Source organism: Chrysemys picta, chromosome 7 (genome assembly GCF_011386835.1).
Source record: "Chrysemys picta bellii isolate R12L10 chromosome 7, ASM1138683v2, whole genome shotgun sequence".
Lineage (NCBI taxonomy): Eukaryota > Metazoa > Chordata > Testudines > Emydidae > Chrysemys > Chrysemys picta.
Genome location: NC_088797.1, coordinates 125,032,765 through 125,051,684, shown reverse-complemented (window position 1 = coordinate 125,051,684; position 18,920 = coordinate 125,032,765). Strand labels below are relative to the sequence as shown.

General features: G+C 41.9%; 1 protein-coding gene across 5 annotated transcripts in view; it reads left to right on the top strand.

Moving 5' to 3' along the window:
* WBP1L (WW domain binding protein 1 like) overlaps positions 1 to 18,920 on the top strand; it is a 76,677-nt gene that overhangs the window by 43,764 nt on the left and 13,993 nt on the right. For all 5 annotated transcript variants that reach the window (XM_008179776.4, XM_065552626.1, XM_065552628.1 and 2 more), the window contains exon 2: positions 15,966 to 16,068. In XM_008179776.4, the coding sequence (XP_008177998.2) occupies positions 15,966 to 16,068 (103 nt within the window). The remainder of the gene's footprint in view (positions 1 to 15,965; positions 16,069 to 18,920) is intronic.

Here is an 18,920-nt window from a genome sequence, read left to right as displayed (position 1 = left end):
AGGGTAATTATTGCATGGTAGTCAGGTAGCATGCAAAACCAGAGTTTAGGAGCTCTTGAGTTCCCTTTACTCATCTGTCTAGCTCAACACGGGGTATTTTAATATTGGAGACCTGATTGCTGATCTATCTTTGTTCCACTTGCGGTATACATTTAAAAAAACACCCTCTAGGTACATAATGCATAAACGGGAAGGGGAAACAGCTGGTGGTGTCTCAAGAACAGGTTTCTGTATATTTTGATTGTCCTTCATTTGTGGGTAAAAACAGTGTTGGGGAAGTATTTTTTCATTTAATGTGTAGGAAAAACACCAACTTCAATTTTGTCAGTTTATAGGTGACCAGAAGATGGTCATATGCTTTGGGATAATTTCCTGTAGATAACCGATGTGCAGGAATCACCTCACATACCACTGAAGTGGAGTTCCCTGTGGTATGAAATTGAGCAACTATTTACCAGGCCATGATGGGAACTACAGAACAGTTTTTGAGACAGGAAGTGAAAAATATGGTATTCATATCAATCTGTAGGGGGAATTCATTAAAATTACCCCAGTTGGCATCTGGCCAGGACACTTACAACAAGTGTTATGGAGCTCAAAATGGCCACAAGCAGTTACAACCCCCTCTTTTGTAAAGAGAGAGACTCCTCAAGGAGTACCTTTTACATTCTTGACACCATGATAGGAGTTTGGTTCAATATTGGGCTGAATCCGCTTATCTTGTGAGCTAGTGCCATCAGCATGGAATATGGCTGCATAATACATATAATAAAATGTCAAGTACCATTTGTGTAATTAAACTTGTTAGGATCAAAGCCCAGGCCATCCTTGCTAGGTCACTTTAAGTCCTGTAAATAGCAAATGTGAAATGTCTACTAGAAGCCTTTAATCCAGGAAAGATCAACAGTGTTGTGTCTTTGAGTGTCTTTAAGTGTTTAGTAGGGAAACAAGTTTAAGGATTTTTTTAGTCCTCCTGTGCTTGGGGCTTATGAGTGTTGTTTGCTGGTAGAATTTGTTGTTTCAGTATCTTGGCCTTATTCTCAATTCATTTAATTCTTGGTACTAAATAAAGTAGGGTTGTTGTATCCAGAGCCCATTGAAATCAGTGGGAATCTTTCCATTGACTGCAGTGGGCTTGGATCAGGTTTGAAAAGATTAAAGCATCTTGCATTTGAGTAACCAATAGTTTAACAGCAATTAAAAAGTTTAAATATTTAATCCAACCTGGAGCTGAAGGCCTCTTTCACCACCCTTGCAAAGTTCTTATCCGAACTGGGCAAGTTTTTTGACAAGCAAGTAAAATGTCTGTGTTTCATTGTCAAAAATCTTGGTAAAGGGGGTGAAGTGAGTAGAGTTTCTGCCTGAGCTGGCAAATCTTGCAAGGTTGCTCTTCACTCCTAATCAATACGAGAATAATCCTGGAAAATATCATTGTGTCCTCTTGTTGTGTAGAACTTTAAACCCAAACTTTATCCCTTTTATCCTGTATCACTGTAGATAACCGCTTTTCTTCACTGTTTATTCTTCAAAAAATGTTTCCAGGTCTTCACTTTTAATTTTTTTATTTTTTTAACTTTGACGAGTATATTACAGTTTAGAAGAATTTAAATGCATGCAAGGTTAAGTCAGCTACAGTCTTCTCAAGAACTTGGGCTCCTTATTGGTCTAATTGTAGTGTTCTGCACTGCTATGTAATATATCAGGCAGGGCTCAATCAAGTTTTTTGCAAGGATGAGAACTTCATTAATGCCTGGGGCTAGCAGAAGCCTTGTTTACACTGGAAAAATCTGTGTTCAGCTGGTCCTGGCAACAGTGACAGAGCATAGTGTAGACAGGAGTGCCTTGGTTTTCATGATACAGGACTGAAAATTCCAGACCCTTGTCAGCTGGACAACAGGTGTACACATTTTTACTGTAAATGCAGCCACATAATTAAAAGCACCCAGGAAAAAAAAGTTTGTTTGAATCTGTTTCAAAACTCACTGCAAAGTAGAAAAATAGAGTGATTTGCTAGACCCCTTTATCTACTGATCCCTTATGCCCCGTTGACTTTTCAAATGTTGGTGAGTGACGATCGGTTCAAATTTCACTTTTGAAATCTCTAATTAAAAAGGCTGATTTGTAAGAGGATCCTGTTTCAGATCACTCCTTTAAACCTAATGTACAAAGGTTGGAGGTTCTGGATTTATTTTTGAGAGCCCCATGCCAATGTTCTCTTGAATATTAGGGTCATAGATCTCTGCAAGTCGTTTAATTTGATCTTGCCCTTTAAAAGTTTGTATGATTCCCTCAGCTTCTATGAATCTTAAGAATATTTTGTTCTGAACTAAAACAGCATCAAGTTTTGCTCCATTGTTACATGCTTTACTGAATATAACCTCTTCCCTAACAGAACTGAGTCTAACAAATGGACTAAATGTGGATGAAGGGGGAGAATAAGATCTTGGGAGGGAAATGTGCCTGTGGAGCCTCCTTTCTAACTCCACTCATTGCAGGCCTTAATACATTGGTCTAGTTGCTTCCGTTTGGAATAACTTCTTGAGCAGCTTTTATTCTTTGGCCCCACATTTCCTGGTGAAGTGCTTTTGCCAGGGAAGAGCTGCTGAGAAGGAAAATTGGAAACCGTAATAGCAGCAACAATGGACAACACCAGTCAAAACAACTGGATAGAAAAAGCACTCAAGATGAAATGTTTACTTCCCCTTCAAAGATAAAAGAATGTGAAGACTGTGTCAGAGAGACAAGGTAGTGAGGTAATATCTTTTATTGGAGTAACTACTGCTGGTGAGACAAGCTTTCGAGCTTACCCAGAGCTCTTCTTCAGGTCTGATATTTGTGGGATTCGGGTGTTTCTTAAAGCTCCAGCTCGTGACCGCATTTGATTTTGTAAGAATCCCAACTTTCATTAAAAGTGAGTTTTTCGCCCTCCTGGCTGCGGAGGGGAACGTGACCCGAGTACAACCTAACGACTCAAAAACCAAAAGGCAAATAAAACGTTGGATTAATTTTATTTAAAAAAAATATTTGGTTAAACTTTAAAATACTGTCAACTAAAAAAAAAAAAAAAAAAAAGCCAAGCGAGTTCTGAAAAGTTCTCTAAATAGCTCTTTCCTGGAAATGACATTACCAATGGGGAGGAGTCAGGACACAGCAAGGACTCCTCCTTCAAGGCATAAAAAAAAGTTTTTAAGCAAGTAAACATTTCCATGTCATGCTTACAGCCCAGACACTGCTGCACTAAAGACCTGAAAATGAAAGTTTCTATACTCAAAAGTGAAAACTGACTTTAATATTAGATAAAAATGTACAGCATGATTTTTAAAGTGACAGTGTACCCTTTTGAAAGGTTGAGTCTCTCTCAAGCATAGAAGTGAATGAGTGAGCCAACTTGTTCACAAGGTAAACTGTGTTTATAAAACCTCTAACGTTGTGCTTTGGTCGCTAAGGTTGGGTCCACTGTGGCCAATTAATCTTGATGATTAAATGTTTGTTAAATATTGTTCTCATGATGCCAGCAGTAGCAAAGCACCAAGCAGTGTATTTTGAAACTCCTATTTGGGGCCCTTCTCTTGTGTTTGGGCAGCTTTGATGTATGTTTTCTTTACACTTCACTACACTGTCAACTTTTGGTGCTCACTTGTCTCAAAATATTCCTTTTATCTGGCATTTTTTCATATCTAAAAGGTAAAACTTAACATGTCACCATTTGTACTAAAGGTATAGCGTGCAGGAGAGTTGATAAGACTTCTTTATTCCCTAGCCCCAGTCACCTGATTTGGGTCAGGCTTACAAGAGGTTATTGTCCGTGTGATGTGGCACAGATCAATACCCACAGATTCCAATAGTTACTGTTACATAATGATCATAATTTGCATCTTTACCCAACTCCTGCCTAGTCATGCTTGCATTAAATGATGCTGGCAAAGTCACAATACTTAAATGCAAATGCTTGTTAATTTTTCCTTTCTTCCATGTGTCTGAGGAATTTAGCGCTTCTAGAAATGAAGATCTGTAATGATATTGGGTAGTTCACTGCACAGTTCTCACAATTCTGACCAGCAACAGTACCTACAAGGTTAATCTAGTGCCGCACACAGCCTGGCCAATGTAATGCAGTCCTGAGTTGCATTATCTCTACTAGTCCAGTGCTTTATGGTTCTGCCAGTGCATCTCAGTCCTGGCCTGCAATGCTAGCTGGCTGTTGTTGTTATTCAGGTTTATTAAGGTGTTGTCTAAGGGGCATTCAAGAGTGGGACCCCATTGTGTTAAGCACTATACACACACAGAGTAGTAGATGCCCCATTGCCCTCAAAGAGTTTACAGTCTAATAGAGAAGACAGACACAGGATGGGGGAAGGGGTGTATAATACAGAAGCAGAGTGAACAATTGATGGCAGCAAAAACAGCAGGTTAGTTCCATGATTTTTGTGGGCATGGGGTAAGTTTAGATCAGTGGTTCCAAAACTGGGGTTCGTGAAACGTTCCAAGGGGTTTTCGGGAAAAAATTCCCTAATGGCGGACAGAACTGTCCCTAGGGACCTCAGGCAGCATGGGGCCAGCAGCACGGAGTCCCTGGACTTCCAAGAGCTAAGCAGATCAAAGCAAGCATCTCTATCACACTGAGGAGATTTAAACTTCAAGACTCCTTATAAGAAATGGAAAGGGAGGTGGATATTTTTTGCTGTTTTTAAAATTAAATAGGCAGCTAGTATTTTTAAAATTATTATGAAGAACAAGTTTAAGCTCTGTTGTAACGTGCATTATTTGCCAGGACTGCTCAAGACCTGAATGCTTGTGTAGGAGGAACTCTTTGAGTTGGCTTCTTAAATACCTTCATGCTGTTTCATATCTGATACTCCTTGATGAAACATAGGCACCTGGTCTTATAACAGGCTTATTCAAAGTGATACAAGCTACAAAAGTGAGATCGTGGAAGAGTGTTGCTGTTTTCATAATGTAATAAAAATACTTTAATGATAATAATTAATAAATAGTGTGTAATAAGCATATAATAAAACAAATTTTATATTTCCAAGAGCACTGCTTTTATAATTTATACTCAGGTAAAGGAGAAAATCCCTGGAAATATTCATTTTTAGGAGAGGGTTCGTGAGACTTGACATTTTAGTGAAAGCGGTTCACTGATTGTTAAAGTTTGGGAACCACTGGTTTAGCTAGATCAGCTAATTGGAAAGGGAAGGGAAGATGAGAAGCACATGGCAGGGGAGAAGAGGGTCGGAGGAGTGGCTGTGGAGGGAAGCTAAAGTGAAGAGACTGTGAGGAGGGAGGGGGCGGATGGGAGCAAACAGCTGATCAGCACAGGGCAGAGGAAGTCTGAGACTGGAATGAGTTTTGACTGGAATGTGCAGCCGTCTCTGCTTTGGCTGCTCCTGCTTCTACCAGCTGGAATCTCTGGCTTGCTCCTCATCCTCTGCTGTTCTCCCCCAAGACCCCATGATGGGAGCAGGAGGGGCACCATCTGGCTCCTAGTGCCCCCAGAGTATATGGGGGTCTCCCCTGCACAGCTCTGAGTCCAGGGCGAGGCTTGGCCTTGACTGGGTACCATTTTACAGCTCAGAGATTATCTTGAGTATAATAGATTATAAAGTGAATTTATGACACAACTGAGGGCAGTGATGAATCACTAAATGCAGTTGCACTTGTGACCTGAGTCAGCATTTCAGCTAAAATCTTCAGCAGTAAAAGACTAGTTCATTAAACCCACAGCCACGTAAGCCCTCGTTAGTTCAGCGCAGACACTGGTTTACTTCAGTTCCCTTGTGTGTACTCTGTCATGAGGTATTGATGATGGACAGGACTAGCCAATAGCTAGTTACAGTCTGATATGTGAAACCTAATAAAATCAAGACATAAACTTGCATTTGATAGATTTGCTTATGAGTTTTTATGGCTGATGATTCTTGGACACTTTTCGTGTGTTGGTAGACACCCATTCTCCCCTTTTGTTACTGTTGGAGGGTTACAAAATATATAGTATAGGATCTGATTGTGAATTAATCGAAATACAAAGTTTGTGTCTATCCATTTTCTGAAGGCTTTCTGATTTACTTCCTTAACTCTGACTAATAGTGGCTCTTAAATATGGCCTCTGTACTGCTTTCCCCTTTTTCATCCACTTGTATGTCAAGTTCAGCGCAAGTGCGCCTTAGTTCCTGGAGGGCACCCACCCTAGGTTCCATGCCTCTCAGCCACCACTTCTCCTGTGTAGAGATCCATGTGTCCCTCCCTCCTGACCATGGTTTTCCAGGCTGCCCAGTCCCCTGCTTACGCTGTGATATTCCCAGCAAGCCAGACTGCCTAAACAGGCCAGTATCTGAGCATCGTTCTCTCTTTGAAGGCTTACGAACAGTGTAGTTATAAGTTACCATACAGACTTTTATCAGCAACCACGTTTATTCTTAAAGTGAAAGCATTACAGTAAAAACACATTAAATACAATAAAAGAATTTACAAGCATGCTAATAAGTTTACCAGAGATCACCCCAACAAGGACTCTGCAAGAATCAGTTCCATCAAACCCCAATCAAGGGAGTTCTCTGTAGTAACAAGTTCATTGCCGTGGTGTCGTCCCTTCTACCAACAGAAGTTGGTCCAATAAAAGATATTACCTCACCCATCTTGTCTCTGTTACAGGTTCATGTAATAACAGCCTCCACTCCAAACTAGCATACCTATGAATAGATTAGTCTTTGCTTTATACAGCTTGTGCCTTCGATCCTGAGACTCTGGGAACAGGTTATCAGTAGACAATGGTCCACTTCTCAAGGTGTAGCGTCAAAAGGCTGGATTTTTGCATAATCAAGGTGGGGAAACAAGGGGAATTAGCATTCACCTCCCCCTACGGATTCCCAGGCAAACCACTTGACACCGTTTGCCCCATAAGCCCATTGTTTAGCACATTGTTCAGTATACTACATTGAAGTTCATAACACTTCCCTGGGTTCGTATCCCCATTCCCCTCTTAGAAGTTGCATACAATCCTGGCCCACAATCATACAAAAACCATACAGTGGACCCCAAACCTACTTAAACTTAATTCCGTAAGCTCTCTGAAGGATATTGCAGGAAATTACCATATCTGTCAGTGTCTCAATTTAATTCAGTGCTTGAACATAGACTAATGCTGTATGATGAAGACCAGCCACAATGGTGCAGAGTGAAACTTGTGAAGTGAGCATGGTTACTTTGATTTTGGGTCGTTTGGTGGGGCCAGATAAGGAAAATTAGTTTGAATTAGAATGATAAATAAAAGTCCTTTTGGTGACTCTCCCAAATCTCATCATGGGAATTGTTAAGTGAACTTGTGGAGGACGGGTGAAAGGGCAAATATAGTATCTATCTATAAAAAGGGGAATAAGGACAAGCTGGGGAATTACAGACCTGTCAGCTTAACTTGGATAGCTGGAAAGATAATGGAGCAAATAATCAGTTTGTAAGCAGCTAGAAGATAAGTAACAGTCAATGTGGATTTGTCAAGAGCAAATCATGTCAAACCAACCCAGTATCCTTCCCTGATAGGGTAACAAGCCTTGTGTATGGGGGCAAACAGTAGATGTGATATCTCTACTTCAGTAAGGCTTTTGATATTGTCTCACGTGACCTTTTCATAAACAAACTAGGAAAATACAGACTAGATGAATCTACTATAAGGTAGGTGCACAACTGGTTCACAGTCAAGATGGGAGGATATATTGATTGGGGTCCCGCAGGAGTCTGTGCTGTTCAACATCTTCATAAATGATTTGGATAATGGTATACAGAGTACACTTATAAAGTTCACCGATGATAAGCTGAGAGGGGTTGCAAGCACTTTGGAGGAGAGGATTAGAAGTCAAACTGATCTTGAAAACCTAGAGAAATGGTCTGAAATAAATAGGATGAAATTCAGTAAGTACAAATGCAAAGTACTCCACTTAGGAAGGAATAATCAATGAAAAAATACAAAATGGGAAATGACTGCCTAGGAAGGAATACTATGGGGGGTTATAGTGGATCACAGACTAATGAGTCAACAATGTAACACTGTTTCAAAAAAAGTGAACATCATTCTGGCATGTATTAGCAGGAGTGTTGTAAGCAAAACATGAGAAGTAATTCTTCCGCTCTACTCTGCATTGATTAGGCCTCAGCTGGAGTATTGTGTCCAGTTCTGGGCATCACACTTCAGGAAAGTTGTGGAGAAATTGTAGAAAGTTCAAAGGAGCACAACAAAAAATGATTACAGGTCTAGAAATATGAACTATGAGGAAGCATTGAAAAAATTGGATTTGTTTAGTTTGAAGAAAAGACTGAGGGGGGACCTGATAAGTCTTCAGGTATGTAAAAGAGGATCACCACTGAGGACAGGACAAGAAGTAATGGATTTAAATTGCATCAAAGGAGATTTAGGTTAGACATTAGGAAAAACTTCCTAATTCTATGGGTAGTTAAGCACTAGAAGAAATTACCTAGGGAGGTTGTGGAACCTCCATCAGTGGAGGTTTTTGAGAAGAAGTTAGACGAACAGCTATCCGGGATTGACTAGATAAGTCTTAGTCCTGCCTCAATGCAGGAGACTGGACAAGATGATCTATCGAGGTCCCTTCCAGTCCTACATTTCTGTGATTCTGTCAGCAGCTAAGGACTGGTGACCACAACTAATGAGATTTTCATACTAAGAAAAGAACGTGGCCATGATTAATGTAGTCGCTGTTTGTTAGGGTCTTTCCTGAGATCTGTGAAACCTCATGGAAAGTGGAGAGCAGCCAGAAATTTTTGTATATTCATGGATTTCAGAGGGAGTCATGAATCCTTATGAATCACTTTACGTGTTGCTGCTACTGATTTAAGCATGATTTGGGGAGAAAATACCATACATTAATAAACGCTCTTTGTTTGTACAGTTCTATTCCACATCAGTGGATAGTGCATCAAGAGCAGTGGTGGGCAACCTGCGGCCCGTCAGGGTAACCCGCTGGCAGGCGGCAAGACAGTGTTTACATTGACCATCCGCGGGCACAGCCGCCTGCAGCTCCCAGTGGCTGCGGTTCACCGTTCCTGGCCAATGGGAGCTGCGGGAAGCAGCGCGGGTGGTCAGATCAGAGGTGGTAGTTGAAGATTTTGGGGTGTGTGTATGTGTGTTTTAAAGGGGTGTGTGTAAACTCAAATTTCTTGTATGTTCTGAATGTTATCAAGAAGATGTTTGTGTCATGGTTACAGGGCTAACCTTGCTCAGAACACCATCCTTGCCACCTTGGATGTCACCTCCTTATACACCAGCATCCCTCATAATGACAGCTTTGTTGGCTGTCACAAATATTTACAAGACAGTGGACAGCACTCAGATCTCCACCCCAAACATTGCCAACTCATCATCCATTTCATCCTCACCCATAGCAGTTTTATATTCAACAACAAACACTTTTTCTCCAAACTTTGGGAACAGCCCTGGATAGTAGGACAGCTCCCCAGGATGTGCCAACCTCTTCATAGGCCGCCTTGAGGAAGAATTTCTGGACAAATGCATCACTATATCAAGGATACACTGAGATATATTGATGATATTTTCATCATCCTCTGGACAGATGACCTGAACTCCCTCATAGAATTCCACCACCACCACCTATCCATTAAACTCTGTCTGAAACACTCCCACACCAGCATCAATTTCCTGGGCACCACAATCAGTTTCAATAATGGATCCTACAGACAATTGTATACAAGAAACCAGATCCAGTACCACCCCAAACACGTCAAGAAATCTGTTAGCTACAGCTAAACACAGAGACCCTCGAATGTGCTCTGAGGAGAAGTCCAGATACACACCTAATGCACTTAAAACCGCGTTCGCCAAACAAGGACATACCACCAGATAAGTAGATTGCATCAGGACCGGGCCACCCAAATACCCCAAGAAAGCATGCTTCAGTAAAGGGAGAAAAAAAATCCCTCTGACCTCATCCTCCAAGGAAACCTGCCCAACACCTTTTAAAATCAAGCCTGGGAACTTAATTCATAACTCAGCTAAACACCAAAATCATGGACTTAATAAAGACACTGGATTAATGGCTCATTACAACAGTCTGTAACCCACTATAACCCTCCTTTGTCCTACGACTGTAGACGTGTTACTGCCCACTTCCTCTTGACTGGTCTCTTGTGCCGTGTGTTAACTCCTTATCTGTTCCACATTGTATTTAGTTGTGATATTCCGAGTACCTTTCCTATACCTGAAGAAGAGCTCTGTGTAAGCTCGAAAGCTTGTCTCTCTCACCAACAGAATTTGGTCCAATAAAAGATATTACTTCACCTACCTTGTCTCTCTCATTCTATAGTTATATAAATGTAATCTTATTTATTGCTCGTTTGTGACTGACCGTTCAGGTAGCATATGTGTGAAGGTTAGAGACATTAAGTAGTTTAGTCTCAAAATTGACCTTCCTTAAGTTTATGACTTGGATACACAGTGAGGTCTGCGTGCAGAACTAGGAGTAAGAAATTTGATTCCTAATCCCAGCACAGATGTATTCGTGTTCTCTGTGGTTTTAAACAAATCGCTTAACGATGCTGTCTCAGGTTCCGCATATGCCCACCTCCAGATGGGTGTTTGTAAAGCACTCTGAATATGAAGTGTTTATAGAAATCCTAATTAGCCTATATTAATACAGTTTTGAAAGTAGTGTACTATAAAATTTTAAATCACTATTTATACAAGGTGTAAATAACAGCTTTGCACGTCCCCTGTTAGTTGTGGAGTTATCAACACAGCATTGGGTTTATCATCTACGGGGAAACGAACCAAAATAGCCAAGTTTACTTTTATGTATTTATATAGTGTGTATAATAAATACTATAGGTGTAATGCAAAAATAATCCAGATGAACATGTCAAAACAGTACAGAAAGGCTCCTCGGACTCTGCCAACTCACCCTCAGAAAAATCCCGAGCAATAGATGGGCCTTGCAGCATGCTCGTCAGCTTGCTGGGCTGGCTCTGTTGTACCAAGGGGGCGTAGGAACTGAGTGCCAGGCTTGAGGGCCCGCCGCTGAAAACGCCTGCCCCCAAAATGGTACGTATCAACATTCTGTCAGCTCACGTGCAAGAATGGCATTAGATTTGCTGGGGCCCAGGGCAGAAACTAAGGAGTGGGCCCCCACCCTGCCTTCCTTTACCGGCTCATGCATTGGATTTCTGCAACGTTGCTGAAGCCAAAGCCCCAGTCCCACCAGGCTGAAGCTGGAGCCCTGGCCCTGCAGCTAGGGGCTGAAGTCCTGTGGCATGGGGACCTGGGAATTTGCCCTGCTTGCTACCCCCTAACGCTGGCTCAGTTTGTGTCCCAGATAGTCCTGGCTCTTGGAGGATAGCCTAAAAGAGGCAGTCTGTAACGTACCTTGAACCCAGAGTATACAGAACTTTATGGGGAGAGCCAACTCCTTGAATTGTACCTGGAAACTAGTTGGAAGCCAATCAGTCTTTGCAGAATAGATGTAACGGGGGCATGCCCAAAATGCTAAGTAAGCAGACTGGCACTTTCTGCTCTAAGCCGAAGTTTGAATGGCCTTCAAGCGTAGTCCCGTGTAGACTCCACTGCAGGAAGCTATTCTGGAGGTGACAGTAAATGGATAACTGTGGTGAGGTTACCAGCAGAGAAGAATGGTTGCTATTAGCCCAGTGAAGGTTGAGGTGGGAGAAGCATGCTTGCGAATTGTTGCTACTTGACAGCCAGTCGTGTCCAATAGAACCCCTGCATTGCCACTATAGTACCTATGGGAAGGAATAATGCTTTAATAAAATGAGGGGGGAAATTGGCCCGCTAAGATTTTTTTTCCCATTTCTGATGATAAAACTTACAAGTGAGAACAAGAACAAAACAAAAAGCGGCATTTGCCGGTGTCCTTTTTAAAACTGCAACTATCTAATTGTTCCATTATTATTAGCACAGAAAGTCCTTTCTCTGATTAAAATGACTTTTACAACTACTTGTCTAAAAATAGCTGCTAGACACAAAAGCAATTTAGCACAATGCATTAATCCTTTAATTTTTGCCTCCGTGAGACAATAATTTTTGCATGCATGCATTCGCTTATTACAAAAATAGTCTTCCTGTCCTTTTTCTTGCCCACACCTGTTTTCCCCCCCCCCCCCCTTCATGCCTCACTTTAATAATTAATAATAAAGGTACATGGTGTTTGCCCAGGAGACATTTGAAATATAAGAGTCACATTGTTTGGGGTATCTTGGTAACTAATAATTCAATGGCTGCAATTTTGTAAAAATTAATCTTCATTTAAAAGAGCTGCAGTTGAAGGCTACCTTAATTATTATATAAGCACCATGTGTTTAGTGTTCCGAATAATAGTCTAAAGAGAGTGTTTATAAATGCATCCCTTGCCCAAGAAGAGCTTTGTCTAAATCACAAAGCCCCAACAAGAACATGTTCGGAGACTTGGGATGGTGATAATTTAAATCTTTCATATAATCTAGATGGGAATGGGGATGGCATGTTGTTGAAGTAAGTTTAACATTTGCAGGCCTTGTGGGAAAAGAGGGTTTTCAGGCTGTGTGATTGAGTTAAGTGGGTGGCAGCCTGCCATATAAACAGAGGAAAATGTGATATTCCATGCAGCCTTCTGTGCCTACAAGACATTGAATATTGGGGAAGAGGGCGAGGGGGAGACTCTAAATCAGGTTTGCATCACTTGTGGAGTAAAGGGACAAAGTGGGATGCAGTGAGAAATCAAAGTTTAACAAAGTGCCTGGCGGTAGTTACAACATACTTAACAAGACAGAACATTCAGGGTCACCAAGGGCCCTCCCCCCCCCCCCCCCATAAGTACGTGTAGGCAAGGATGATACTGTGCAGGGTTGGGCTGGAAAGGGCAGTTGTCTTAAACTTGATTTTTATAGGCAAGGGGGAGTCAGTGGGGGAACTCAGAGGGATGATGATGTGGTTTGAACAACTTCTGATGAAATCCCCCAAAATAAAATTGAACTTTAAGTGAGACAATCCGGGGAGGTTTATATCTTTGTTACAGGTTGTTGCCGCAGAGTCTTAATTTTTGCTCTTTGAAATGTTATATTAATAGAAGAAAATATGTATTGGAATAAATGCTGTTTAATTCCTTGAAATGTATGTCCTGGTGCAAAGCGACACTTAAAATGACAGTGCGAGATTCCAGTTCTGGCCTGTCTCTGACTCTAAGTCATAGTTGTTTGGTTGTTTGCATCCGAAGAAGTGAGGTTTTTACTCACGAAAGCTTATGCCCAAATAAACCTGTTAGTCTTTAAGGTGCCACCAGACTCCTTGTTGTTTTTGTAGATACAGACTAACACGGCTACCCCCTGATAGTTGTTTGGTTGACACACATAATGTTGCTTTAGAGTTTGTCACAGCTGCAAACCCAAATTTCTGATCTGAAAATCAAGTTTTGCATTTTCTTCCTGGTGCATCATCAACAATATTACAGATTTTTCATTTAGACCAGGGGTGGGCAACCTTTCAGAAGTGGTGTGTTGAGTCTTCATTTATTCACTCTAATTTAAGGTTTCGCATGCCAGTCATACATTTTAACGTTTTTAAAAGGTCTTCTTTCTATGTCTATAATATATAACTAAACTATTGTTGTATGTAAAGTAAATAAGGTTTTTAAAATGTTTAAGAAGCTTCATTTAAAATTAAATTAAAATGCAGAGCCTCCTCCTTTTCCCCCCGACCAGACCGGTGGCCAGGACCCAGGCAGCATGAGTGCCACTGAAAATCAGCTCGTGTGCCGCCTTCGGCACACATGCCATAGGTTACCTACCCCTGATTTAGACCTTAAGTCTCAATTCTGTTGATGTATGAGCCAGGAAAGGATCTAGTTCATTCTCCAATAGCATTGCTGCTGCGTGGCTAATAGGAGAAAAAATGGTTAGTAAGTGGACAGATATGATTTGGGGATACATCAGCCACAGAGACATTGTGAGATGTGCCATTTCTAGTTATTTCCTTGACCATAATTGCACACTGGGAAACAAATGCTGTGGTTAAAGAAATTGAAATATAAAATGCTATGATAGCTCAGCAGAGTGACTTGCACATTTGACTGTCATCTTAGAAAATTACAGGTGGAAAAGACCTTTCACCCTATCAAGGCGTGGGACATCTGCTTTCTGCATCTACCATTTAAAAAAAAAAAAAAAAGCCCCTCCAATAAAGAACATAAAACACGTGGCACTTTGTAACACTGTTTAATTGCATTAGTACTTCATGATTGAACGAACTTGATTTCAAAGCAAGTCTAGCAGCGGGGTTGTGAGTGGAAAAAGCAGTCACTTGCAGCCAGGCTCTTTGGGAGGTTTAGGGTGACCAGATGAGGGAAAGAAAAAAATCGGGACACATGGGGGGGGGGGGGGGGGCAAAAAAAACCCCAAAAAAACGAGTCAGTCCCTGCCGCCGGATCAAAAAAAAAAAGCGCTGTTGGCGGATATCGGGACAATACCCCCAAAATATCGGGACAGTCCTGATTTTATCGGGACGTCTGGTCACCCTAGGCAGGTTTGTCTGGCAGAAGGTTTTGCTGCCTCTGCCGAGCTAGCAGGACAGGCAGCCCTCTCCCCTTCTGTCTATTAAGCAGGTGGAATGCTGATATCTTTTCATGGCCTCTTCCCCAATTCAGATGAAGGGAAAGTAGCACACTGTTCTGTATTTTCATGAAGCTGTGCACATGCTCAAAAACCCCTTTACAATTTGCAAGGCTCTGGGGGCTCTTCTTATGGAAGAAATGGAGCAGGGCTCTTTCTGCTGTGTAAGGGGACGTAGGAGGCTTTTCTTTTAGAAACTACACTGCTACTTCGATGCAGGCACTTGAGGAGTTGAAGCCAGAAGTGTGGCTTTTGTGGTGTGTGCTAACTCTTGATTGGGTTGGCGGGAGGGGTGGGAATGTTTTAATACTGATACTCGCATGTTCCTTGAATCCAAAAATAGAATGTTGTCTTTAAAAATATATATATATAGTGTGTGGGGTTTCATTTACATGAACTATAATTGGTCCGAGTGGTATGTTCAACGAAAGTGAAATATCACTTGGTTAAAAAAAACAAACAAAAAAAACCCTAAAATGAAGGAATAAAAAATACACAGGGTATCCAGTGAACCTGTTGGCCTTGGTAAATACCAAGAATATGACAGCTGTTCTTCACCTATTATGGTCTGTACTTGAAAACACACCACTTAAACATGTAGTCCTATTTGTAGTAACACGTAAACCAGTGGTTCTCAACGATTTGTCGTTGTGGGCCACACGTGCGGCCCACAATGTGTTTCCTGGGCTGCAGGTTGAGAACCACAGTGAGGGAAGACTGCAAGGTGATAAAGTACAGCGGATTTGGCTCCACTCCTAGAATGCTGAAGCTTCCAGGAAGAATCTTTACTGGAAAGCTGATTTTATATCAACTAGGCTGCTAATTATAAGAGAATAATTTCAGAGCCGAATTTTACAAGAATATACCGTAATTGCCACTTGGATTTAAATAAACTCAAGCAGTTCTCACTCGGATTACAACGTTCTCTATTTATAAAGCATTTCCTCTGCCTGACACACGGCCTCAGTAATACAACAAAGTAAAATGTGGAACAAAATCTCTCTCGCCTATGTACAAAATGTCCAGAGCACAAAATGTGATATCTTAAAAATGAACTGGAGGGTGTGTAATAAAAGGCAACATGGTCTAGTCGTTAAAGCATGGGACCACATACAGTTGGTAGACCTGGATTCTCTTCTCAATTATGGAATAGACTTGGGCAGTGCTTTCGCTCTCTCTCTGTTTGTGTAAATTTGAGTTAATACTAACGTACTTCACTAGTGTCTTGAGAAATCTAATGCATATGTTTAAAATGCTTTGAGAGCCTTGTGTGGAAGGCGTTGTATCGTTGTATTTTAAAAATATAATGTTAGTAACTTGTGTGTCCCTGTTTTTAATTTTAGGACAAGCAAACCTGCCTGGGCGTCAACAATCAAAGTTATATATGTGAAACAGGCCACTGTTGTGGACAGTCACAGTGTTGCAACTACTACTATGAACTCTGGTGTAAGTCCCCCCCTTTTTTTTTATAGACTCCCTTCATAATCTGCATGACCATGAGCCTTTCTGATCCTTCTTCTGGGTTTCCTCCTTAAATTCCTTTGAATTGTACTACAGCAGTGGCAACAACTGGATCCCTGCTTTGGTATGGGCTAGAGTGTTGTGGCAAGACGAGCACAGCTTTATCTTTCATTATTTTAGGCTATCTGCAACAGACGTACTGTACAACACTGGGTTGGTTTACAGTTGATTCACTTTGTTTAGAAGTAAAGCTAAGATTTTGTCTTGGATATTTTTAGTAAATGTCAGGGACAGATCCCGGGGCAGTAACCAGAAATTCACAGAACCCTGTGACTTGCCCCTGACTTTTACTAAAAATATCCCTGACAAAATGGGGAGGGACGGAGGGTCCAGCACCTGCAACGGCTGGGCAGCTCCGGGGTCCCCTTCTCCCATGCCCACTGCAGCTGGGCAGCTCTGGGGGTTCTTGCCACCTGCTGTGGCAGGGAGCTTTTGGGGGCGTCACGGCAGCAGCTGTGTGGGGTCTCGGGTCCCCTTGCAGAGGCTGGGAGCTCCAGGTCCCCCTGCTGCCCAGGGGCTGGGCGGGGAGGGGGGAGGGGGGGGGGAGCGCTGCTAGCAGCAGCTGAGAGCTGCCTCGGGGCTGAAGCAAAAAATGTCCCGGAGATCTCTGGAAGTCATGGATTCCGTGACATAATTGCAGCCTTATTTATAAGGTTTTCTTAAGCATCAGGACTAGAAATTTCATCTTTTTTAAAAAAATAAGTTCAGATTTGGAGCACAATTCCTCTGGTGAGGAATGGATTCTGGGCAGAGTCCATGGATGTAGAGTAGGTATATGGGGCGCTGATTCATGTACACTGTTGTCCACACTCCTTGCTAGCTCAATTTTTTTACCTGAGGAACTGAGATTGCCCATATTTTGTCTTCTAATTGAGTCGGAGGACAGGATTCCTTTATGCTGCAAATACATCTGCTGACTCACAAGGCCTGGAGATGTCAGATCTAGAGTATGTTTACACTTAAACATGTCAGGGTGCCCCCTTCCCCCACCACCTCCTTCCCCATGTACCCCATCTCCACAGAGCAGGGGAGGGGGGACAGAGCTCAGTAGCAGGAGAGCTGCTGTGGTCTGAGCCTTCAGGTGAGTGCCTTGAGAGAGTGTGTGCTGTCTCTTTATAGAATTCTCCAGCAGCCAGCACACACAGTCTCTCACACTCCTGTCTGTCTGTCTCTCTCTCATGCACACTCACACACTCTCTCTCACACACTCGCCTCCCAACACATACTTATGTTGTTGTTGTTACTTCTTTGTACTTCCTGCAATGCACATTAAGGCTATGCCTACGCTACCGCAGTAAGTCGACCTACGCTACGCAACTCCAGCTATGTGAATAAATGTTTTTTGGAATGGAAAGAAACTTAGTGCAGGCTGGACGTGCCTCCTGTAGTATGATCCTATCTTGTGGGTAGTGGGAGTAGTTCCCGTAAACAGGTTCTCTTTCCACTTTCAGGAGTTGGAGGGAGTCTTAGTTTAGAAATCAGGGGGTCTGAAAAGTTCTAGAAATAACTGGGAGTGAGAGGTATGTAGTGTTATGAACCAATTAAAGGAGATGATGGTATGTGTGTGGCGACGGGGGCAGAATAGGAAGCAAAATCGTTGTATTATTTTGTTAAGGGGTGGAGTGGAGGAATAAAGAACATATGTCAAGCAGGTGGACAGGCTGTGTTTAAAATTAGATAGCAGCTTGGTCCAGATTCCCCACCCATCCCTTAGTAAAACAAAATTTGAATGCCTTTGTGCCAAAAAATATAGCTCTACTGTCTGAATTATCTGTTGCTAAGCCCAAGGAGAAGATGAAATGGAGAATGTCGCTTTGAATAGAGCCTTCCTTTCTTTTAGATGAGGATTTGAAATGGAGAGAACACCTACGTTGCAGAGGTGTTGAGTTGCCTTAATGTTTTTAAAGTGCTTTTGGAATCCCCAGTTGGGAGGTGCTAGCCAAGTGGTAAATAGTGAGAGGGCAGTAGCCACTGTAAAGAGGTTGCTAACGGTTTCCATTTTAATCCCCTTTTCATTTGCTTATAATTTGCTGGAAATTTCTGAGCTTAGCCTTTGTCCCAAGGTGTCATTTTTGAATGTTGAAGCTGAAATGTCATCTCTGAGCATGGAGAAAGGAGGAAGAGGATACACATGAAGTAGTTACTGTCATTTTACAGATGAAGAAATTGAGGCTCAGAAGTTGTGACCTGTCCAAAGTATTTAGGGGGGAGGGATAGCTCAGTGGTTTGAGCATTGGCCAGCTAAACCCAGCGTTGTGAGTTCAGCCCTTGAGGGGGCCACTTAGGGATCTGGGGCAAAAATCAGTACTTGGTCCTGCTAGTGAAGGCAGGGGGCTGGACTCGATGATCTTTCAAGGTCCCTTCCAGTTCTAGGAGATAGGATACCTCCATTATTATATTATATAAATGAAATGTATAGCAGCTTTGGGAATCAAATTTAGGTCTCCTGACACCTATTCTTGTGCTTTTACCACAAGACCACCCTCAATAGCTATTGGTCATTGAGTCAATAAAGTCAGACACTATATTATTCAGGGGACCAATCTTATTTAACATTTTCATTAATGACCTTGGCACAAAATGTGGGAGTGTGCTAGTGATATTTGCGAAGGACACAAAGTTGGGAGGTATTGCCATTACATAGGAGGATTGGAATATAACATAAGCAGATTTGGATAAAATTGAAAACTGGAGGAATAGAAATGGGATGAAATTTAATAGTGCAAAGTCTGAGGTCATCAATTTAGGGACTAAAAACAAGAATTTTTGTTGCAAGC